The sequence below is a fragment of the Vespa crabro genome, chromosome 2 (genome assembly GCF_910589235.1).
Source record: "Vespa crabro chromosome 2, iyVesCrab1.2, whole genome shotgun sequence".
Classification (NCBI taxonomy): domain Eukaryota; kingdom Metazoa; phylum Arthropoda; class Insecta; order Hymenoptera; family Vespidae; genus Vespa; species Vespa crabro.
The window spans coordinates 17,018,499-17,037,257 of record NC_060956.1 but is presented as its reverse complement, the minus strand read 5'-3'; the positions used below and the strand labels follow the sequence as shown (position 1 = coordinate 17,037,257).

Sequence of the window (18,759 nt, the reverse complement as noted above, 5' to 3'; positions counted from 1 at the left end):
GAGAAAATAATGCTCACGAGGAATAGCAGCTGCAAAACGTTCGCTGTCTTGCATTAATCTCTGTCTCAGCTCATGTCTACCGATGTTAGGAGGACCAATAAGAACGATAGGCCTCTTATGATTCGCTCTTGGATAATATAAAGCTACTTCTTCGTACGTTAACACTTCCTCGCTGTCGTAATCTACAAATGACTCCTCAATGTTATTACTAACGGTTTATAATATTATGTTATCAAATAGAAAAAAAAAAAACTATGTTTACCGTCTATCGTTGTCGTCGCATAAAGAGGATAACCGTCGTCGTTGAAATTGGTACCAAGTTTGTTTCGTTTTTTTTTCTTTGGATTTTTTCTCGCACACAATAGTGTACTAGATTTCTTCGAACCCCGTACCGTCGACTTTCCACCAGCTATCGTCTGCTTCATGGATTCTCGTCTGCGAAGTATCATGGATGTAAGCATTAGCCTCACAAATTTATGCAATGACTAAACCAGTCGTATACCACGGCACACCCCGATTCTTGAACGCTTTGCATAAATTCCACTGCCTAACTTTATATCTTACGAAGCTCTGTTATTATCACCTTTTATTTAACATAAACTATTTTATCCCTTATTTATTTATCTATTTTGTTCATTTCGAATAATATTTTGAAGTTGATCAAACATCTGTATACAATAAATTATTTTATAAGAAAACTTACTGATGCTGAAAGGCTTTACTGGGTATAAGACCAGCTAAAGTTTGATCCTCTTCACCTTCTCTATAAGCTTGCCACCAGTTTGGATCCTCTTGAGAAATCACATGCAAAACATCACCTTTTTGGAAACTAACTCCGAGTTCTCTACATGGTATATATGGATCCTCTTCAGGGTCATAATCAAAGTGTGCACGTATATGCTGTATCTAAAACAAATATTCATTTTATCAATAATAAGATTATACAAGAAAGTTTATAGAAGAACAATTCGTTCGCTTACTTGATTAGTGTCCTCTTTCCTATTATTCAAATTATTTCGGTAATTCGTTGGTGCTGGTAATACCAAGAACGTAAGACTACCCTGCATGCCAGCTAAAATGTCACAAACATCGTTAACACTTTTTCCACGCATTTCAACTCCGTTAACTTCTAGAACTTCATCTCCTTCGTGCAGGAGTCCGGACTTATCTGCTGCACCACCTCGAACAACACGACCTTGGAAAGAAATATTCGTCATTGGATTTATTCATTTTAATTTAGAATATTTTTAAGCGATTTAGGTAGATACCGATAATAACTGCATCACCATCGTTTCGAACAGTAGCACCCAAAGGTTCGTTAGTTTTTTCGATCCTAATTATTTTGATATTATCTACACGTGACTCTCTCCAACTCAATGTAGGACTTGGTGGGCGACTTGGTGACGAAGACGCAGGACTGTGCTTTCTTTGGAAGCCTTCCACATACGAAACTATAGAATCATGTGCTATAAGTAACGCCTCCATGTCGTAACTCGTAAGAATACCCGTCAGCTCCTCCACGGCAGCCATCGTTTCCGCCGCACCAACATCCGTTGCCGTTGATGATGATTGCCATTTTTCTAATACGTCTACGCACTGCAATAATGAAACAAACAAATGACAGAGAAATTGTTTTGTTGAAATTGAAGGTAACATTTCTCAAAAAAAAAAAACAGGTAAACATTATCTCAAAATCATTAATAACATTCGGAATAATAATATATAAATATTTCTGATAGATAAGTATATATTAATAATAAGTGTATTATATTTATATAATATGTATATGTATTTTTACCAAATACACGTATATTTCGCATAATTGTTGTTGTGTTTTTCTTTTTTTTTGTGTCATTTAATAATTTAGAAATAAGCGTGGATCAATCTATCTAAATATTAGAATAACGTATACGTACGTCCCGAGCTAATGTCGATGAATCTTCGGCATGATGTCTAAGAACCTTGTTCGATCTTAATCGCGTTTTCAAGGCGTAATGTGTAGCTATGGCAGTTGCAAATTGGCTTTGTAGCAAAAGCGTCCGAACTGCCTCAAGTTCGGCTTCCACACTTGGACCCGAAATGCCGAGAGCACCGGAGATATTTCGTAACTGAAGCTGCAATCTCTCCAACGTGGCAACGACCTCTCCGTATGCTGAAATATGTAAAGACTACTCGTCAGAACTAGGATTGTACTTCTCTTGTTATTTCACGACTCGTACCATTAGACGTTATACAGAGTAATCTGAAGAAGTCGAAATCTTTGTAAGAGATGCTTTTAGAGAAGGTTTCTTTGAAAATCTTCAGATAACATTTCGGATAAAGAAATTTGTGCTTTCAGAAGAAGGCTGAGATAAAACAAAACGAGACTTGAGTGCTCGAATGATAGGGCTTAAAATATTTTCCAAGTGGACGATAACGTCGTTTTATTTTGTTTTTTTTTTTCTATAAATATAAAAATAAGCTCAACCGTGAGATCTTTCGTGGTTTTAATTCGATTATTCATTCTTGGCTAGCGAGCACGTACGAATAAAGAAAGAAGGAAATAAGAAAAGGCAGACTTACTTAAGGGCGCTTGAGGTGCGACATGAACAGGACGACTAACAGTGGTGGTCAACTCGTCTTGAGCATATGCGAGATTCTCTTGGCCGGTAAGATTCGTGGCATGACTTTCTAAAGCTTGAAGCTTCGTTGAGCCACGAAGCGATCGATTCAAGATTTCTTGTCTCTCCTCTTCGTCCTTGCGTTTCCGTAATTGTTCCTTAAACAAAATAAAACAATAAATAATTAATAATAGCATTTTATAAATCGATATACCATTATATTAAATTTCTAAAATAATTTATAAAATTATATTCGATATATCTCTCAAAATAAAAATATATAATACATTTTTACTATTATCTATCTTTGTATAATCGTTAAGTCCTTGCTTTAGTATAAATTATATTTCAATTATATTAATCTCGATAATTTATTCAACGACCTATTTAAGAGACTGGTATATTTTTAGATACAAGTTTTACATGCTCCTTATATTGATGTTTAGTTAACGCGTAGGTGTGCGAAGATCATAATCCATGCACTTTAAGAATTTAAACGAGAAGGATAGAAAGATGGTTGATGAAAGCCATTATCAAGACCCCGTTTTTAAGTTTTGACAAGGAAAGTAATGAAACCCAAAAAGAAAGAAACCAGGATAAATATAAAGAATAAATCCTGGAAACTGAAACTTTCTTTTTCAATCTTGCGAAGAAAAGAGAAAATATATCCTTGGAGATGAGAATATCCACAGATAATAAAACTGGGTATTAACATGATTTACATATACATACATACAGGTACATATATACATACATATATATATATATATATATATATATATATATATATATATATATAAGGTCATTAAAAAGATTTTGAATGATAGAAAATTCGTACCTGCGAAATTCACAATGCATTAAGGGTGTATTATCGGCGCTGTGGAACATATGTTCCTCACTGTTTTACGTATGAGGGTCAAAATTGTATTACGCTTGAACGAATATGACCCTTATGTTTAAGGGATAGTGGCCAATAAAAAGCCAATAGAAAATCGTAAATATTGCGAGATCGACCAAAATTACTTCCACTTAGATTCGTTTCATTATTTTAATCTTCAAAGGATATATATATTATATATATATAATTCATAAACGATATAGAAATGTTGAAGAAGAATGGATGATATATGTATTGTCCCTTTCTAAGATGGTTTCTAAGGAATGATTAATTCATTATGTGTGAAAAGTTTTCTAAAAAGATATATTAAGAGTATATAATTGCTATTTCGCATGAGAGAAAAGTCAAGGAATCTATTACGCGATATAATGAATACAATAGATTACTATGAAAATACCTGTGATTAAATACACGTGATATATATCGAGCATTGTGTTATATTCTATGGAATAAACAAGGCAGTTCTATCGCTGTCAGAAAAAGAATTCTTTTGAACTTGGACCATAATATGGCAATTCGAACATATTTCACAAACGTTTTTTTAATCAACGAACTTGTGGAACCTGTAGAATGGAATTCTAAAGGTCAATGTCAAAAGATATAAATGTATTTTTCTCTTAAGATTCTACAATGCCAATTCCCGTAACTTTTAAGCCAATATATTTACATATCTGTATCTTCCAAGTTTTATTTTATTTTATGGTTAGAAAATTAATTATTTCTACATATTCAAAGTTGTTTCATTAGTTATTTCATTTCAGAATTATATTAATATAAGTAATATGTATTATAACTTTCAAATTTTATAATTTTTTTATAGATACGAAAAAAATGTGAATTATCACGCATCGGTGCAAAAATATTAACGGTTACATACATATTAAAATATATCGATATTATAATTTTATGAAATAAGTAATAGAAATTTTTCGAATTTACTATTAAATCTATAATAAGGTGATACAAATTTATCTAAAAAAACGTTTATCCAATCGACGGATATGTAGGTCGATATTGGATGAAATTTCTAAAGGTCATCGTCAAAGAATCTAAGTGAATTTTCTTTTTAAAGAACCGATAAGACAGAGTTCAAATTTCATGGATCAGCTGTGAACATTTTCTTTAAAATATCGACTTTTTTTATATAACCACCGAACGAATGATGTGACGCAATGCGATACGATGCGATGCGATACGATGGCAACTCGTGCGTGCTGTTATGTGCGCGAGAATACTTGGCCGAAGCCCTGTTTACTTGGATGATACGTAAGGTTTCTTTAACGTGAGCTCTGCTCGTTCTATAAGTTCCCAACAGTGCTAAAGTCTGCTATGAGATGAGAATGAGAAAGGCGGCACCGTTTAGACCGTAAGTTCGATATTTATGTACATACATATACATGAATATATATATATATATATATATATATATATATATATATATACATATATATGTATACACACATCACATACATATTTCTATTACATTGTCGCCTGTTGGAAGGATCGCTTTATAACGAGACATTGATCAACCAAGGAGAGACTTTAATACGTTCCTTGGCAACTTCACATTGCTCAGATTTCAACGTCTCAGCAATTTTGACAAAGCAAAGGAAGCTTCGAGTTCTTGAAGTTGTTCCTTTTAAGATTTAAAGAAGGAAGTATATAACTGTAATTCTTTCTAAATACTTGTGATTGTGAAATGATGACCTATTAATGATTAATATAATTTAACTTATATTTTAACGTCTATAACGTTTTAGTTTTTTAATTAAATAATATCAATTGAATTTTCGTAGCAATAGCTATGATCTGATATTCATTTAAGATTATCATAAAAAATTAAACATTCCTTGCATATCATGTCTTATGAAGAAAAAATTGAATTGATAATACATATATGGGTTTAATTATCAAACAAAAGAGAGAGAATTATTGTCGAAGGGGACATTTGTATATTAAAAAATGGTGGGAAAGCGGAGGTGGGAAAAGGAAAGTGTACGCGTATAAGTATCGAAACTCGTTAAGCTTACACTCGAGGCGTGTAATCTTAAAGCACGCCGGAGTTCTTTGCATTCCGAGGCACGCTTGACTTAAGGTAAGGCGAAAGAGAACGGTGTGAGGATTCTATAAGATAAACATACTCACGACTCTAGCCACGCCTGCGTATTCGAGGAGAGAGACACACGGCGTTCTCTCCTCTTCTCTTTTTTCTTCTTCGTGGAACACGCATGAACGTATTATGCTCACCTTCTCCTATGAATTACTATATCGAATATGTACTATATATCCTAACTTTTCAGTATTTTTCGAAGAGCAAACAGAGAAAGAGAGAAATAGAGAGAGAGTGAGAGAAAGAGAGAGATACGATCTTCATCGATGATAACGATTAATGACTATGTAATTACCGTAGAAACGATCTTCCTACGCTGCCGCAAAATCTTATCGTCGTACCTCCGAGAGAAACGCATTAACTTCGAAGCGTTTATTGCTTCGCTAAATTATAGTACTTCGTAGTTGGGTCCCGAAGTCTTTACTTTTCGAGTTGAAACATCAATTATATTCTAGACTCTCGTAATTAATGTACAAACAAGGAAAAACAAAAAGATAATATTTTTTAAAGAAATTTAACCGATGAAAAAATATCTTTTATTTCTTTTATTATATTTACCGTGAATAGTGAACAAGTACTGACAGGTAGTGAATAGGTAGTGAAAGAGTTAAAGTAACTCTTGTCGATCGATCGAAATACGACCGTTAGCATGCCAAAGAGGAAATACGGAAACTGTACAACTGTATGACTACCGTAGTATAGCACAACGAGTTTCCATTAGCCATTGTCGCGTTCGCATCCGTGATTTCCTGTCCAAATGTTCACGAACTCGATGGGTTACCTTGTCTCCTAGGTGAATAATCATTTGTTGTTGAACACCGGTATTACATCACACAAACGGATTGGAAAACGAGCTTATTTTTCGTTCGTGGATAAACGTATTGTGATTTTTCGAAAATGATAATAATTTGAGAAAGATACTAACTCTCAACACATTACGATATTTGTTGGTTTATGCGAACTTGATTCGACCATGAAATTATTTTTAAAATACTTTTCAATCTCTATATTTATTTGTCATTAAATATTTTCTCGACATCACGTTTATATGAAATCGAAAATTGAACTTTTTACAATCGTCATGTAAAGCTTTTTAACAACAAAGAAAATCATACAAGATAGAGACTTAACGATACTTAAGAGACAATTTGGAGGACAAAATGAATTGCATGATTTATCGCTTGAAACGCGTCATGTACTCAATTTATTTTTGACGATGTAAATTCCGTTTAGACTTGATCGACTAATTTTATCGTTTAACTGTCAATCTTCATAAGTTTCGGCATGCGACCAGTCGGAGCCATCGACCATAAATATCCGATGAAGGAGAACGAAACGCTCACAAACTTGATCGAGATGTTTACCGGCGACCATTGATAAAAAAACATCATCATATCATTTTCGCATAAGTCGAAATTACAATTTCAATGTAAACAAATTATCCTAATTTCGTGTTGCATCACCGATGAGGAATGTGTTAATTACATGAATTGAAAAGGAAACATTGCAATTTAATTCTATTTAATCGCTAATCAAATTGGACTGATATTGTGCAATAACAAACAGAGAAGGAAGAAGAAATTACAAAAAAGAAGGAACGACGTCATTCAACGTAAGAGTTTCATAATTACGAGAGGATGACAAGAAACGACAAAGACGAAGTCGAGTTTTCGTAAACTCAATTACGAAATATTGCGGACTTCTTCGTGCTTTTTTTTTTCTTTTTTTTTGCGCAAGACAACATAGAACATACCTGATATTTCCTAATGGAATGAAGCTGTTGCTGCGTAGGTTCCGTAGTATTAGCATAATCATTGCTCTCGACGTTGTTGTTCTGGCTCGAAAGTCTGAGACTATCCTTCGGTGGTCTAGCGGGTGCCCTTTTTTGATCTCTGGGCGGGATGGCAGGTTTGACTCCATTAAGACCAGCCTAAAAACCCATTCCAAAAAGTGGTTCGAATTAATCGTCCCTTGAGCTCGGCCATGCACAAAACTACATTTTTCTTTTTCCAAAAATCTATAGACAGATAGTTAGAGAAGAGGAAAAAAGAAAGAAAGAAAGAAAAAGAAAGAGAATACGTAAGTGAGAGACGAAAAGAGATAAATAGTCTCCTCTCGTTTAACTAATTCATTACAATTTCCATTATTTCTATTATTATTATTATTATTATTATTATTATTATTACCATCACAAAAAGAGAAAAAATAAACCCTTTCTTAAAAAGATCCCCTAACACGGCACGCTACGCTTCAAACTCGTGCCGCGTATCTAGATAAAAGATACATTTATATATATATATATATATATATATATATATATATATATATATATATATATATAACAAAAAGAAGAATGACCAAGAAATCGTTGGAACGATCGGAGAAGGAGATGGATTCAGTGAGAGTAAAGGTATACAAACTAGGCACGTGCCGTCTAATTCCTACGATAGAACATACAAGAGATACAAACCACTGCTCACTCGTAGGATAGTCGTATAATAAAACAAGTATAGAAAGTTCTACTTTACCATGCTGCATCGCACGTCCTCGAAAGGTTCGTCCCCCATGCTTTTAATATCGTATCTTGTCCGACGAGCTGATTTGCGAAAATTCTTTGATAATATTCGACGAAATAGGAATAAAGATTTTTCGATCAAAGAAATGAAGAGAAAAAAAAAAAAAAGAAAAAAAAGAAAGAAACAAAGAAAAGACAAGATAAAAGAGAAAAGATGAGAAAGGAGTGTTTCGCATCAACAGCTCGAACGGACAAGACGTTACGCAATGCAAGAACACTCGGAAATTCGAAGCAGAGTCTCTTATGCGGTTTACCTGTAGTACGCAAAGATCGTCGTGGTCCTGGTAAGCATATAGCGTGTTGTACGCACTGTTCTTCGACGTGAGTCTCGTTGAGTCCGGTGTTGTTTGTCCGTCAGGATTGCAAGAGGAGAAAGAAGCAGAGAAAAGAGGACGAGGAGGAAGAAGAGAAGAAGCGGATGAAAAAGTATCTTTCTGAAGAATATTCATCGAGAATGGCGTACGATCGATTGTAATAAATTTGGATTCAATAGAGTTCGTTCTCGCGATCGATTTGACGAACATAGTTTTTGAGTTGGTTACATCCAAAACGCTTTGCGATCTCAATCGTTTTTCATATTCAAGCGACAATCTCGCGTTCTTCTTATTCTGCGTGTCCGGAGATATGTCTAAGGAAGATTTAGCGCGATCCTCGAGAAGGTCCATGATCGTCGTAACGTCTTTAACGGAAGAATTCTCGCGTTGGGAATTTCGTGAGTTCTGATTGGTCTCGAACGAGAGAATCTCTCTCTCTCTGTCATCGTCGAGAAAAACGACTTTACATTCATCAATGTGATCACGATTGTCGTAATCTGTGGATAAGGTAGCGATGCAGGATAAACGGAAATCCTTCTTGTGTTCAGGAGTAAATAAATCGTGAATCGAGGAAGACCGTTTAAAGGATCTCTCGCTGAAGCGAGATGTCTGGTTAGAAAGAGAGAAATCGTAAGAGCGAAGCTCTAGATTCGTGCTGAAAGCGTCTAGGTGAAGCTTTTTACTATTGTGCCGGCGAGGCTTATCTTGGTGCATGATAGAGGAGAAGCTTTCGATAAGGAAGCTCTTTACTTTGGACCTTACCTTCTTGGACTCGTGCTTTCGGTCTATCGTACGCGCGACTACGTTTTCCCTAGCGCTAGCATCGGTGGCTAGCGTGGGAGGTGACGACACGATCGGTGCTTTGTTCGGCATTGAGAGATTTATATCGTTCGAGCGAAGTCTAGGGGAATCTAGGGTCACTATGTTGTTCGCCATGGTCATCGTGTTCAATGTTGTCATCGTACTTGTCGTCGTTGTCGTCGTTGTCGTCTCTCTGACGACAACGTTCTCTCCATTACGATCACGTTTCAGTTCGAGAGTGTTGTGCTTGCTGTTACCGGGCGTTTTGTTTGGCGGAGGATAAATCGGATGGCACTTGGTGACCGGTACGAAGTCAGGTGGACAATCAACGGCAACCTCGCGATAACCTTTCCCACTGACAACAAGGAAGCTGCGATCGGTGAATTCGAGATCACTCGAGACCTCGCTTCTTAATGTCGAGTAACCGCTTGATATCTGTTGATGACGTTTTTTCTTGGATCTTTGTCGAGCGGAGGAGGACTCGAGACAATTGGTAGATTCGATTCCAAGAAGATCGTCGGTCGAGCTCGCACTTACTCGTTCTTCGATCTGATCCTGACTTTTCGTTTTTATCGCGAACTTCTCCTTTTGTTGGTGTTTCGAACTCTTTCTCGATGTTGTATTACCAAGGATCACCATGGAGGATTCGATCTGAGGACTCTGAGGTTCCGATTGTGTCCGATCTTGAAGACTAGCTGGCATTCTTGGTATTGGACATTGCTCATCGATGAGTCTTGTGAGATCCGACACCTCGTCCGATCTAATCAAGAGACCCTGAATGTCTTGGAAATCCGGTAAGCCGTACGCCGGATTGTCAAACGAGGTCGTATCGCGTGCACGAGTGAAAAGAGGCGTCACCTTGATCGGTAGCTCAGTAACGACAGGTCGGCAAGGTGAGCCAAGATCGATTCGCCTAGCGTCATAGCTCGGTGAATCTTTGTCACGAGCTTTAACCTTCTTACTCTTCTTTTTCTTCTCGTCGGTGCTATGCCTTAGCACCAGACTAGTATCTAATGGTGCTGTACTATCTGATCGGCTCGAAGAACTGCGTGGACTTGCCGAATCGTCACTACAGGTTTTCAACATTGTCGGATAGTCTTCCTTAGCGAAAGGATACTCATCTTCGATGTCCACGCTCGATTCCTTCTGACCATTTGCCTCCTCGCTGGAGCCCTCCTCCTCGTCTTCGTCATCTGCATGATCGCCCCTGAAGGGACTCTTTGGATCTTTCGTCTCGATAGCTTTCAATATACTACCGTTTGTCTTCTCCATTTTCAATTTCTCCTTCTGAAACTCTTTCAGTTCCTCTTTATCCTTTTCTTTCTCCTCCTCTTTATCCTCCTCCTTCGAGCCGATCTTTAGCTCGATCTCGAGTATCGACGGCTTGCCGCCACCGTTGAGGAGGATCGAGCGTGGGCCATCGGTGACGTCAGGCCGATCGGCTGTTAGACCAAGCCTCACGCGATCGTCCGTCGTGCGTTTTTTTAAAATATCGTTCTTAACGTTTAGGGAGAGGTCTAAGTCGCTAGCGCTACGGGGACGACGAAGCTCATTCCGATAGTCGGGCGAGCAATTCTTTACCTTATTGGGATAGGCCTTCTGTAATAAGGTGTCGGGCACATCGACTGGTAGCTCCCGGTGATGGCCTAGGGCACCAGGAGCCCACATCTCATCGGGACCCAATCCCTCCTGCAATTTCTTTCCTGTATCCCGTGAACTCCCGTTGTTGTTCTCTTGCAGCTGCGTCTGCTGCTGTTGTTGTTGTTGCTGCTGTTGTTGCTGTTGCTGTATATCCGATGCGCCACTGCCGCTACGTCGACGGGACCTGAAATAATCGTCGATAACGTTTTAAAATACTTCTAAGAAATGATAATTCTCCTTGAGTCGATCATTGGGTAGATTCCTTTCTTTCTAGTTTTCCCTTTCCGACGTTTCTTACTATTCTTCTATCTTCTCCAATTGAACGCCCAAATAACGATTCTATCGAATACTACTCGCGTGTAAAAGGGATACTGGATAAAGAATATGGAAATAACGTGCCCAACAAATATGAGAGCATTGTTTGCTTCACAATAAAACGTTTCAAAGATTCTAAGACCTACATATTTCTCGGGGGAAATACGAAGTGTCGTCGAAAATCGAATATTCTTGAGTTTATATGTAAATATGTATTCTTGTCGTTGAATAACTTCGAAAGGATCTTTATTAAAAACTATTTTTCAATCTCTTTCTTTTCCAAAAGTATCCAAAGTTAATATTTTATAATTAATCAATACTATAGTGCTTAATAACTAATTTTAAAAGCAATTTTTATTTTTCTAGTTTTATAAATTCTTTTCTAAGATAAAATAAACGAAATAGCGAGTAACATTTTCGTCTGTTTGATTATCTTTGTTCTCATCTGTGTCGTTATCGATCGACGTCAACTTCGAACAATGACAACTAACAATAAGTTTTCTTCTGCAGGGAAACTTCTAGGACGGGGAAACTCGCGGACAGGTTGTTAAAGTTATATCAAGAGAAATCTGACAATTCGATATCGTGATTCGTATTTCGTGATTACAATCGATTAATTAAAAATAGAAATGGTCGATCTTGTAATTAAAGAAATTTATTAATATCCTTAAAAATTAACGTCTACAAGAAAGTTTCTACATCACTTTTTATTTTCTACAGGCGTTTTAATAAATTAATATAATCTACAATTTGCTATTATTTAATAAAATCAACGAGATATTGTGATTCATAGCTAAAATATAAGAATGATTATGAGAACATGTTTGTTAAAAGGCAAAGCTCTTTAAATTTCATTACTCTGCATAAAGTCACGCTTTAATTTATTAAAGGTATGTGAAGAAATGGATACGCATGGAAATAGAAGTTAGACTTGGAGAAGATTGAATCCACAAACGATTGGTAATCGATACTACGTATGGAAATGCCCTTACGATGATACACGATACGTACTCTGTAGTTTTGACTTTACGCATCGTGTTCTCAAAGAAAATTGAGAACACGCTGCGATTTAATTACGTAATGTAAGTTTCAGCGGTGAGAGAATCCCACTAAGAGGCTCACAATTGATCGATCGATCGATTAATCGATCTCATTTTTTCTCTTTTTCTTTTTAGTTATCTTAAGATACGATAATCAATAAGAATTTTTGATTAAAATCTTATGGAGTCCCGAAAAGAAATTTATTTAATCGATGAATGTCGCGATTCATTCTTATAATAACGTCGTCGTAAAATTTGATAATACGTCGGCGATGTATACGAAGATGAGGACCTTAACGTAATTCATTGAATTCGACGATAACGATGGTGCATCTGCAGGCGTCGAACGAATATGCGATATAATGAGAAGCAAAAAAGATGTCGCATACTGACACGTACATACGTCGTGTGTAATAATACGTGCTCTTCGTACGACTCCAGAGTCGTCGACCACTGAAATTCTCCGACAGTCGAAGTAAAGAAAGATAAACGAACGTTTTGGTATCCCCATGGTGTTTGTCGTGACGAATAAGATAAAGTTAAGAAAAGTATGCAGCCTCATAAAACTTGATCATTATATGTATTTAATATAAAAAAAAAGAATTGTTAAACGTCTACTTACAAAGAATTTCACTTCCTGCAAGATAATTAATTAACAAAATTTATAAGAACAAACTAAGTCGTGAACTTTTTTTTTCTTTGAAAAACGTCATCTTACCAGTACTTTACAGAGTACTCCCTCTCTCTCTCTCTCTCTCTCTCTGTCTCTCTTTCTCCCTCTTAAATCTTTTTCTCTTATCTTATACTCGAATGTTTTATGAAGAAATTTCGTTGTTTTATGACCCTGAAAGAATTCAAGCTCTACGCCGCTATTGGCTCATATCTTTACGAGAATGCACACGTGCGTTCATGAGATATGGAACGAAATAAAGAGATAATGAGGATCAGAAATAAATGAGAGATAGGTATCAATATGTTGGTGTGCAACATTAATAATAAACGAATAGGTGTGAACGAGTTCTTTTTCTTTCTCTTTTTTTTTAAATCTAGCTGATATGTGTTTACGTAGACGATGCATTCATTCTAAAGGAAGAATTAAAAAAAAAAAAAAACAGAAAAAATATACTAAATATTACACGTCATGTGCAGGTAAAACATATATTAACAAAATCCACGAGATAAAAGTGGTTTTTAAATTCTATCGAGATTGTATTCCAGATTAATATTTTTCAAACTGCGGGTATGTCGCGATAAATTCGTTCGTTTTTCTTTTTTTTCCTTTTCCTTTCAATACATGTCGAAACAATATGTATATCAACCAATAGCGCTTTAAAAACTGAAAAATTCGGGTATGGTTGGAAGCAAGCGTCGCTCGATATTTTCCAACTCAGAAATAAAATTCGTTTCGCCACACGATTCAACTCCGACGAATGCGAAAAAATATGGCGCTATTGTGGGTGCTGCGAAGGATACGAATACACATTTTTACGTATGCGATACGCGTTAAAACATAATTTAATCGTGTCTTCTTAAGGATACGTGATTCAGACGCCTTGAGCTAAGCGTATATGCTGCGTATAAAGCAGCGAGATATCTGAGTTGAGAGAAAATACTCGTTTTGTCGATTGCATTTTTTTTTGCGTCTGCTTTATTCCTCGATCGTCGATCTATGACAAATTTTTGTTCTATTTTTATTTTGTACACGACGAGGCTTTGTTCTATTATTAATACGATGATTATTAGAATTCTAAAACATTTGTTCGATTCTGAAATAAATGTTATCTACATTAGACCATCAAATTGGATAAATAATTGAGGTAGTATTTTTGTCATATTATATTCGAAACTATGAGAAAGGCTATGCTCGCGCGCGTGCGCGCAGACGCGCGATCGAAGTTATAGTCTGAATCGAGAAAGCGGCTGAAGAGTTTAAGTACTTACGTACGTACGTGGACTACATAGAACACTGAAGAAGAATAGAATTCAATTAAGTGGGTCAATTATATCATATCGAGGGTAAGCAAGTAATTCGATTGTTTCGAAATTGAAAGATGAAATAAGAAGAGAATGGATTATCTTGCGAAAGTTCGATAATCAATTCTCATCAAATATTTTTCTTATGTTTATAATGAAAAGCTAATAACTTCGAAGTACGTTCGATGTATTTTATTTTTGATTACGCCTGTATTATCTATATATGTATTTGTGACAACCATTACGTATCTCTATCAACTAAAACTATTTCTAATACTGAAAAATTAGCCGTACTAAAAAGCAATGCTTATGTTACTCTCAAAAGCATACTTGGAATGATATATAAAGACATAATAACGCGATATTCGATGGGATATATCTTGAAAAATGATTGCTTATGAATTATTTTGCTTATGATTAAAAGAAAAGAAACAATAATTTGTTTCGATGATATAATTTGACGTTTAATTTAAAATTTTTACGAAAAACTAAGTTTAAATCAAACATTGTTTATTTTTAATATCTGGGATAACATGTTTTTTCATTATGTATACGCGACATGTAATATAATACTCGATAATTTACGATAACTTATTATCTGATTAATCCGCTCTGTTAGCGTATAAAAATAAAATATGATAAGATAAAAAGAAAAAGAAATAATCTGGAAAATAGTATATCTGGCTTATTGAATGTAATTCAAAGACAGTGCTTTCTAAGTTAGCCTTCAAATTGATTGATCAGATTGTCGAAATTGTATTCAATCTTAATTTTTATAACGGACAAACAATATTATAAGATTAACATATTGCATTCGCTTGAAAAAGTTTCAAGAATATTGTTAAGGTAATAGCTACGTTTAGAATAAAATTTATTGAACATTCTTATATTTAAAGCAGAAATTTTCTATAAGTAAAAAAAGAAAAACCGTTTTTCTTTTACTTTTTCATCGTGACCGATCATAATTCTCCATGATATAACCCATCGGATATCCTAAGAGTGGAGTGAATACGAACAGACCTAATCGCATTGCGTCTCTTGAGCACACGGCGAACTTTCGTCCGGTCGGCCGTCTGCGTCGATCTTCCGAGGAATTCGCTAAAATCATTTCACGTTTCCATGAGTCAACTTTGAAACTTACTTTGAAAGTTAACTTTGGTTGGGTCTTCAAGCGACAGTATGATGAAGGAAGATGATAGCTCATGCTAATATTATAGTATTATTAGTATGCATATATATATATATATATATATATATATATACATATATATGTATATATGTATATGTATATATATTCTCACGTACAGGCTAAGACGATTTCATTTTCATAAAATTGAAGTATCCTCTTATTCTCCTTTACACATTCACACACACATACAAACGAGAAAAGTATGTCTTTATAAAATATTCTAAATTTTATAAAAAGATCTATTTTAAACTCTAAACAACATGAAATAACGATATACTAAATGAATTTTTTTTGCTATTTAAAGGATAATCTTTAAAAGAAACCATTCATGTTTCAAATGTATTCAAATGGTGATTCCTAACAAAGGGTGATTTCTAACTACCCTTCCTTTCTTCTTTTCTCACCATTGGATAGCTACTCGAAAAATTCCGAGAGAAGATGAAGAACGAAGTACTTATAACGTGTTTCTCAAGTATACAAAGATCTTTCCTCTGTTACCGTTCCTTCTACTTTTTAAATTACCATTGCATAAAGATGGTTCGTATTTCCCTAAACAAGTAGCTATCTATGGAAACGTAAAATGAAAACGTAAGTGTATAAAGTATATATAAATAATACATAATAACGTTAAGAAATATTTACATGAATTTGCCAATTAAGAGTTATTGTTGTATTGACGCTTTTAATGATTTAAGTATATAGACGAACATATATCAAAATGAATAGTACCATTATCTTGATATTTCAATAAGATTTAAAATATTTGATTTACGATTTGATCAGATTCATAATAACTACTTACTCGTTATAAAACGATAATAATTATCGTATGATTAATAAAATCGATGCGAATAATAATACGAGATCGATATAACAACGTTTAAATTATCGTTTACTATATATGTACCATCTATGTACGTGTATCCATATATATGTTTATATTTTTCTTTTATTTTTATCTTTTTATACACTCGAAAGTCCGAGAAATCTCAAAAGGAAAAAAAACGATTCCACGAAAATGATTAAGAACGACAACAAACAACGAAGTCGTTTACAAGTCGTTTGAACGTCGGTTTCTCAAAGAGGGACGAATTTCCGCTATTATCCGTTAAATATCAGTTATCCGTGATAACACTGTCGGCATTTACTGGCGTAACGAACGCGCATCGAAGATCGCCACGGTGGATCTCTTAGCGCAAGAGTCTAGTCGGTGCTGTCGTGAAACGGAAATTCAACTTGCTAAATTGCCATGCTCGTAATAACGGTATTTAGCAAGGGAACATGGTAAAATCAAGGTTCACTGTGGCAAATCTTGCAGAAAATCTTGTGACGCTTGCGTAATCGCGGTATTGACCGATATTAGCTGAGAGAACGTTGTTTGCATAATAATCTTATTGAATTACTGATGCCTACGTATGCGGCTCGTATTGAAGCTAAAATACAAATGAAGAAAAACATTAAAAAAGAAAAAGAAAAAAAAAAGGAAATAAATAATAAAACAACATATTGGTATAATGTATTGACTTAAATAAGAATGTTTCTCTGTCACGTATTTGGATGACACGATTGTATGATTTATAGAAATTAGGCGTACACAAACAAGCCGAGTTTTTTCTTATCGGTTAAATAATAACAACTCGCCCATTCTATTCGCGAACACGAACGGAAAAATCGCGGAAACGGAAACACGTAATTCGATCTCATTAATTCATTCGTATATCCCGAGCAATTATTAAAGCTTCTCATGCACGAAATTCCTCAGTCTATTAAATGATTCGCGTCGGGTGGCTTTTCCTTGGTAGGCATACTGGTTAACGATTTGCTTGTCAATCAGGATGATGAGAAAGATGACAAAGATGACGAGAAATAATTTGTTGTCTCAAATAGCTTAGCAAAAATAAAATATGGTCGATAAAGACACGATAAGAGCAAGGTCGCGTCATGATGACGACGCGGCCAAGTTCGTCTTAATAAATTTATTCTTCACTGATTTTCTACGTCACAAAGTGTTTTTATATATTTTCCTTATACACACACACAAAGAGAGAGAGAGAGAGAGAGAGGAAGGGAGAGAGAGAGAGAGAGAGAGAGAGAGAGAGAGAAACATGTATATTATACGAATCTATTGAAAACATTTAGCATGAAAAATGGATTTAATTCGAGCGAATAGTCGAGTTTAATATAACCGGATTATTAAAACTGAAGATATAAAATAATTTAATCTAGATAAAGAAAGAAGCAAGTTAGTGAGCCGAGAGAAAAGGTAGAAAATTGAGGTCTCTTACGAAGAAAAAAAGAAAAAATATGAATAAAACTTGGAATACTATGAAATACAAAAGTTTTCCTCCTTTCCTTACCATCCTTTTCATATATATATATATATATATATATATATATATATATATATATACCGGACTCGATATTTAATTAGTAGCGCATTTACGCTGACTTAGTCCATTTTCTGTCTTGATTATTTCCTTAAGAAGTAAATGCACGTACAATATACCGTTATACGTAGTTACGATAGAGTACGATATTTACTCCTGGAATATATACCTACTCGAAAGAAAAGAAAACGCGAATCCAAGTTGGATATAATGGAGACATTACGAAGACGATTAGCACAAAATACGAATATATATATATATATATATATATATATATATATATATATATATATATATTTGCAATTCTTTTCAAAGTGCTTCGAAACAATAGCGAACGAATATCATTCTTTTTCGCGAGATATAGTTGTTCAGTTCAGTCGATTCATGTTTTACATTCTTCCGAATGCTCGCTCATTTAGATAAAAGCATTCGATATGAGTAATGAGACGTGTAATGTAAAATGTAAATTAATGAAGAATGACATAGAGTGGATGGAGTTCTATTTTAAAATAAATCAGAGAAAGATTGAAATCTATAAAAATATATTAATCTAGTTCAGATATTATTTAAGAGTTTTATAATCTTGCTCCTTTGTCATTAAAATGATATTAAATATAACGTATGTATATAATCTGAGATTATATATATACGTTATGAACGTACAACTGCATTTTATTATCTTTAATAAAAATGAATTCTTTTAACGAGGACTTCGTTATACACTATTTCAAAACTTTCTATGCACAAATCGATACACTTCGAACTAGAACACCGAGAATAAGAAGAAGAAGAAGAAGAAGAAGACAAATATTTTCTAGTATTAGAAAGTCGAAAGTCTATTTTAGATCCTTCGTAGCAACTGGTAGTAAACGAGGATTCTCGATAATATCACGTATCTATAAAACGCATCCTCCG

At 34.8% G+C, this 18,759-nt stretch overlaps 2 protein-coding genes across 2 annotated transcripts in view; both read right to left on the bottom strand.

Annotated features, from left to right (window-relative positions):
* The window catches only part of LOC124422023, a 43,731-nt gene that overhangs the window by 6,360 nt on the left and 18,612 nt on the right, over positions 1-18,759 (bottom strand). Inside the window, exons 7-16 of the mRNA XM_046957897.1 lie at positions 10,552-11,123; positions 9,260-10,491; positions 7,362-7,538; positions 2,563-2,758; positions 1,917-2,152; positions 1,269-1,596; positions 981-1,195; positions 704-906; positions 263-435; positions 18-182 (exon numbers count right to left, since the gene is read on the bottom strand). Of these exons, the coding sequence (XP_046813853.1) occupies positions 18-182; positions 263-435; positions 704-906; positions 981-1,195; positions 1,269-1,596; positions 1,917-2,152; positions 2,563-2,758; positions 7,362-7,538; positions 9,260-10,491; positions 10,552-11,123 (3,497 nt within the window). The remainder of the gene's footprint in view (positions 1-17; positions 183-262; positions 436-703; positions 907-980; positions 1,196-1,268; positions 1,597-1,916; positions 2,153-2,562; positions 2,759-7,361; positions 7,539-9,259; positions 10,492-10,551; positions 11,124-18,759) is intronic.
* On the bottom strand, positions 7,546-9,253 carry LOC124422022. Its single transcript, XM_046957896.1, has 2 exons — positions 8,438-9,253; positions 7,546-7,877 (listed from the first exon to the last, which is right to left on the bottom strand). Exons 1-2 carry the CDS (start codon positions 9,209-9,211, stop codon positions 7,839-7,841), a joined length of 813 nt encoding a protein of 270 aa, XP_046813852.1. The 5' UTR covers positions 9,212-9,253; the 3' UTR covers positions 7,546-7,838.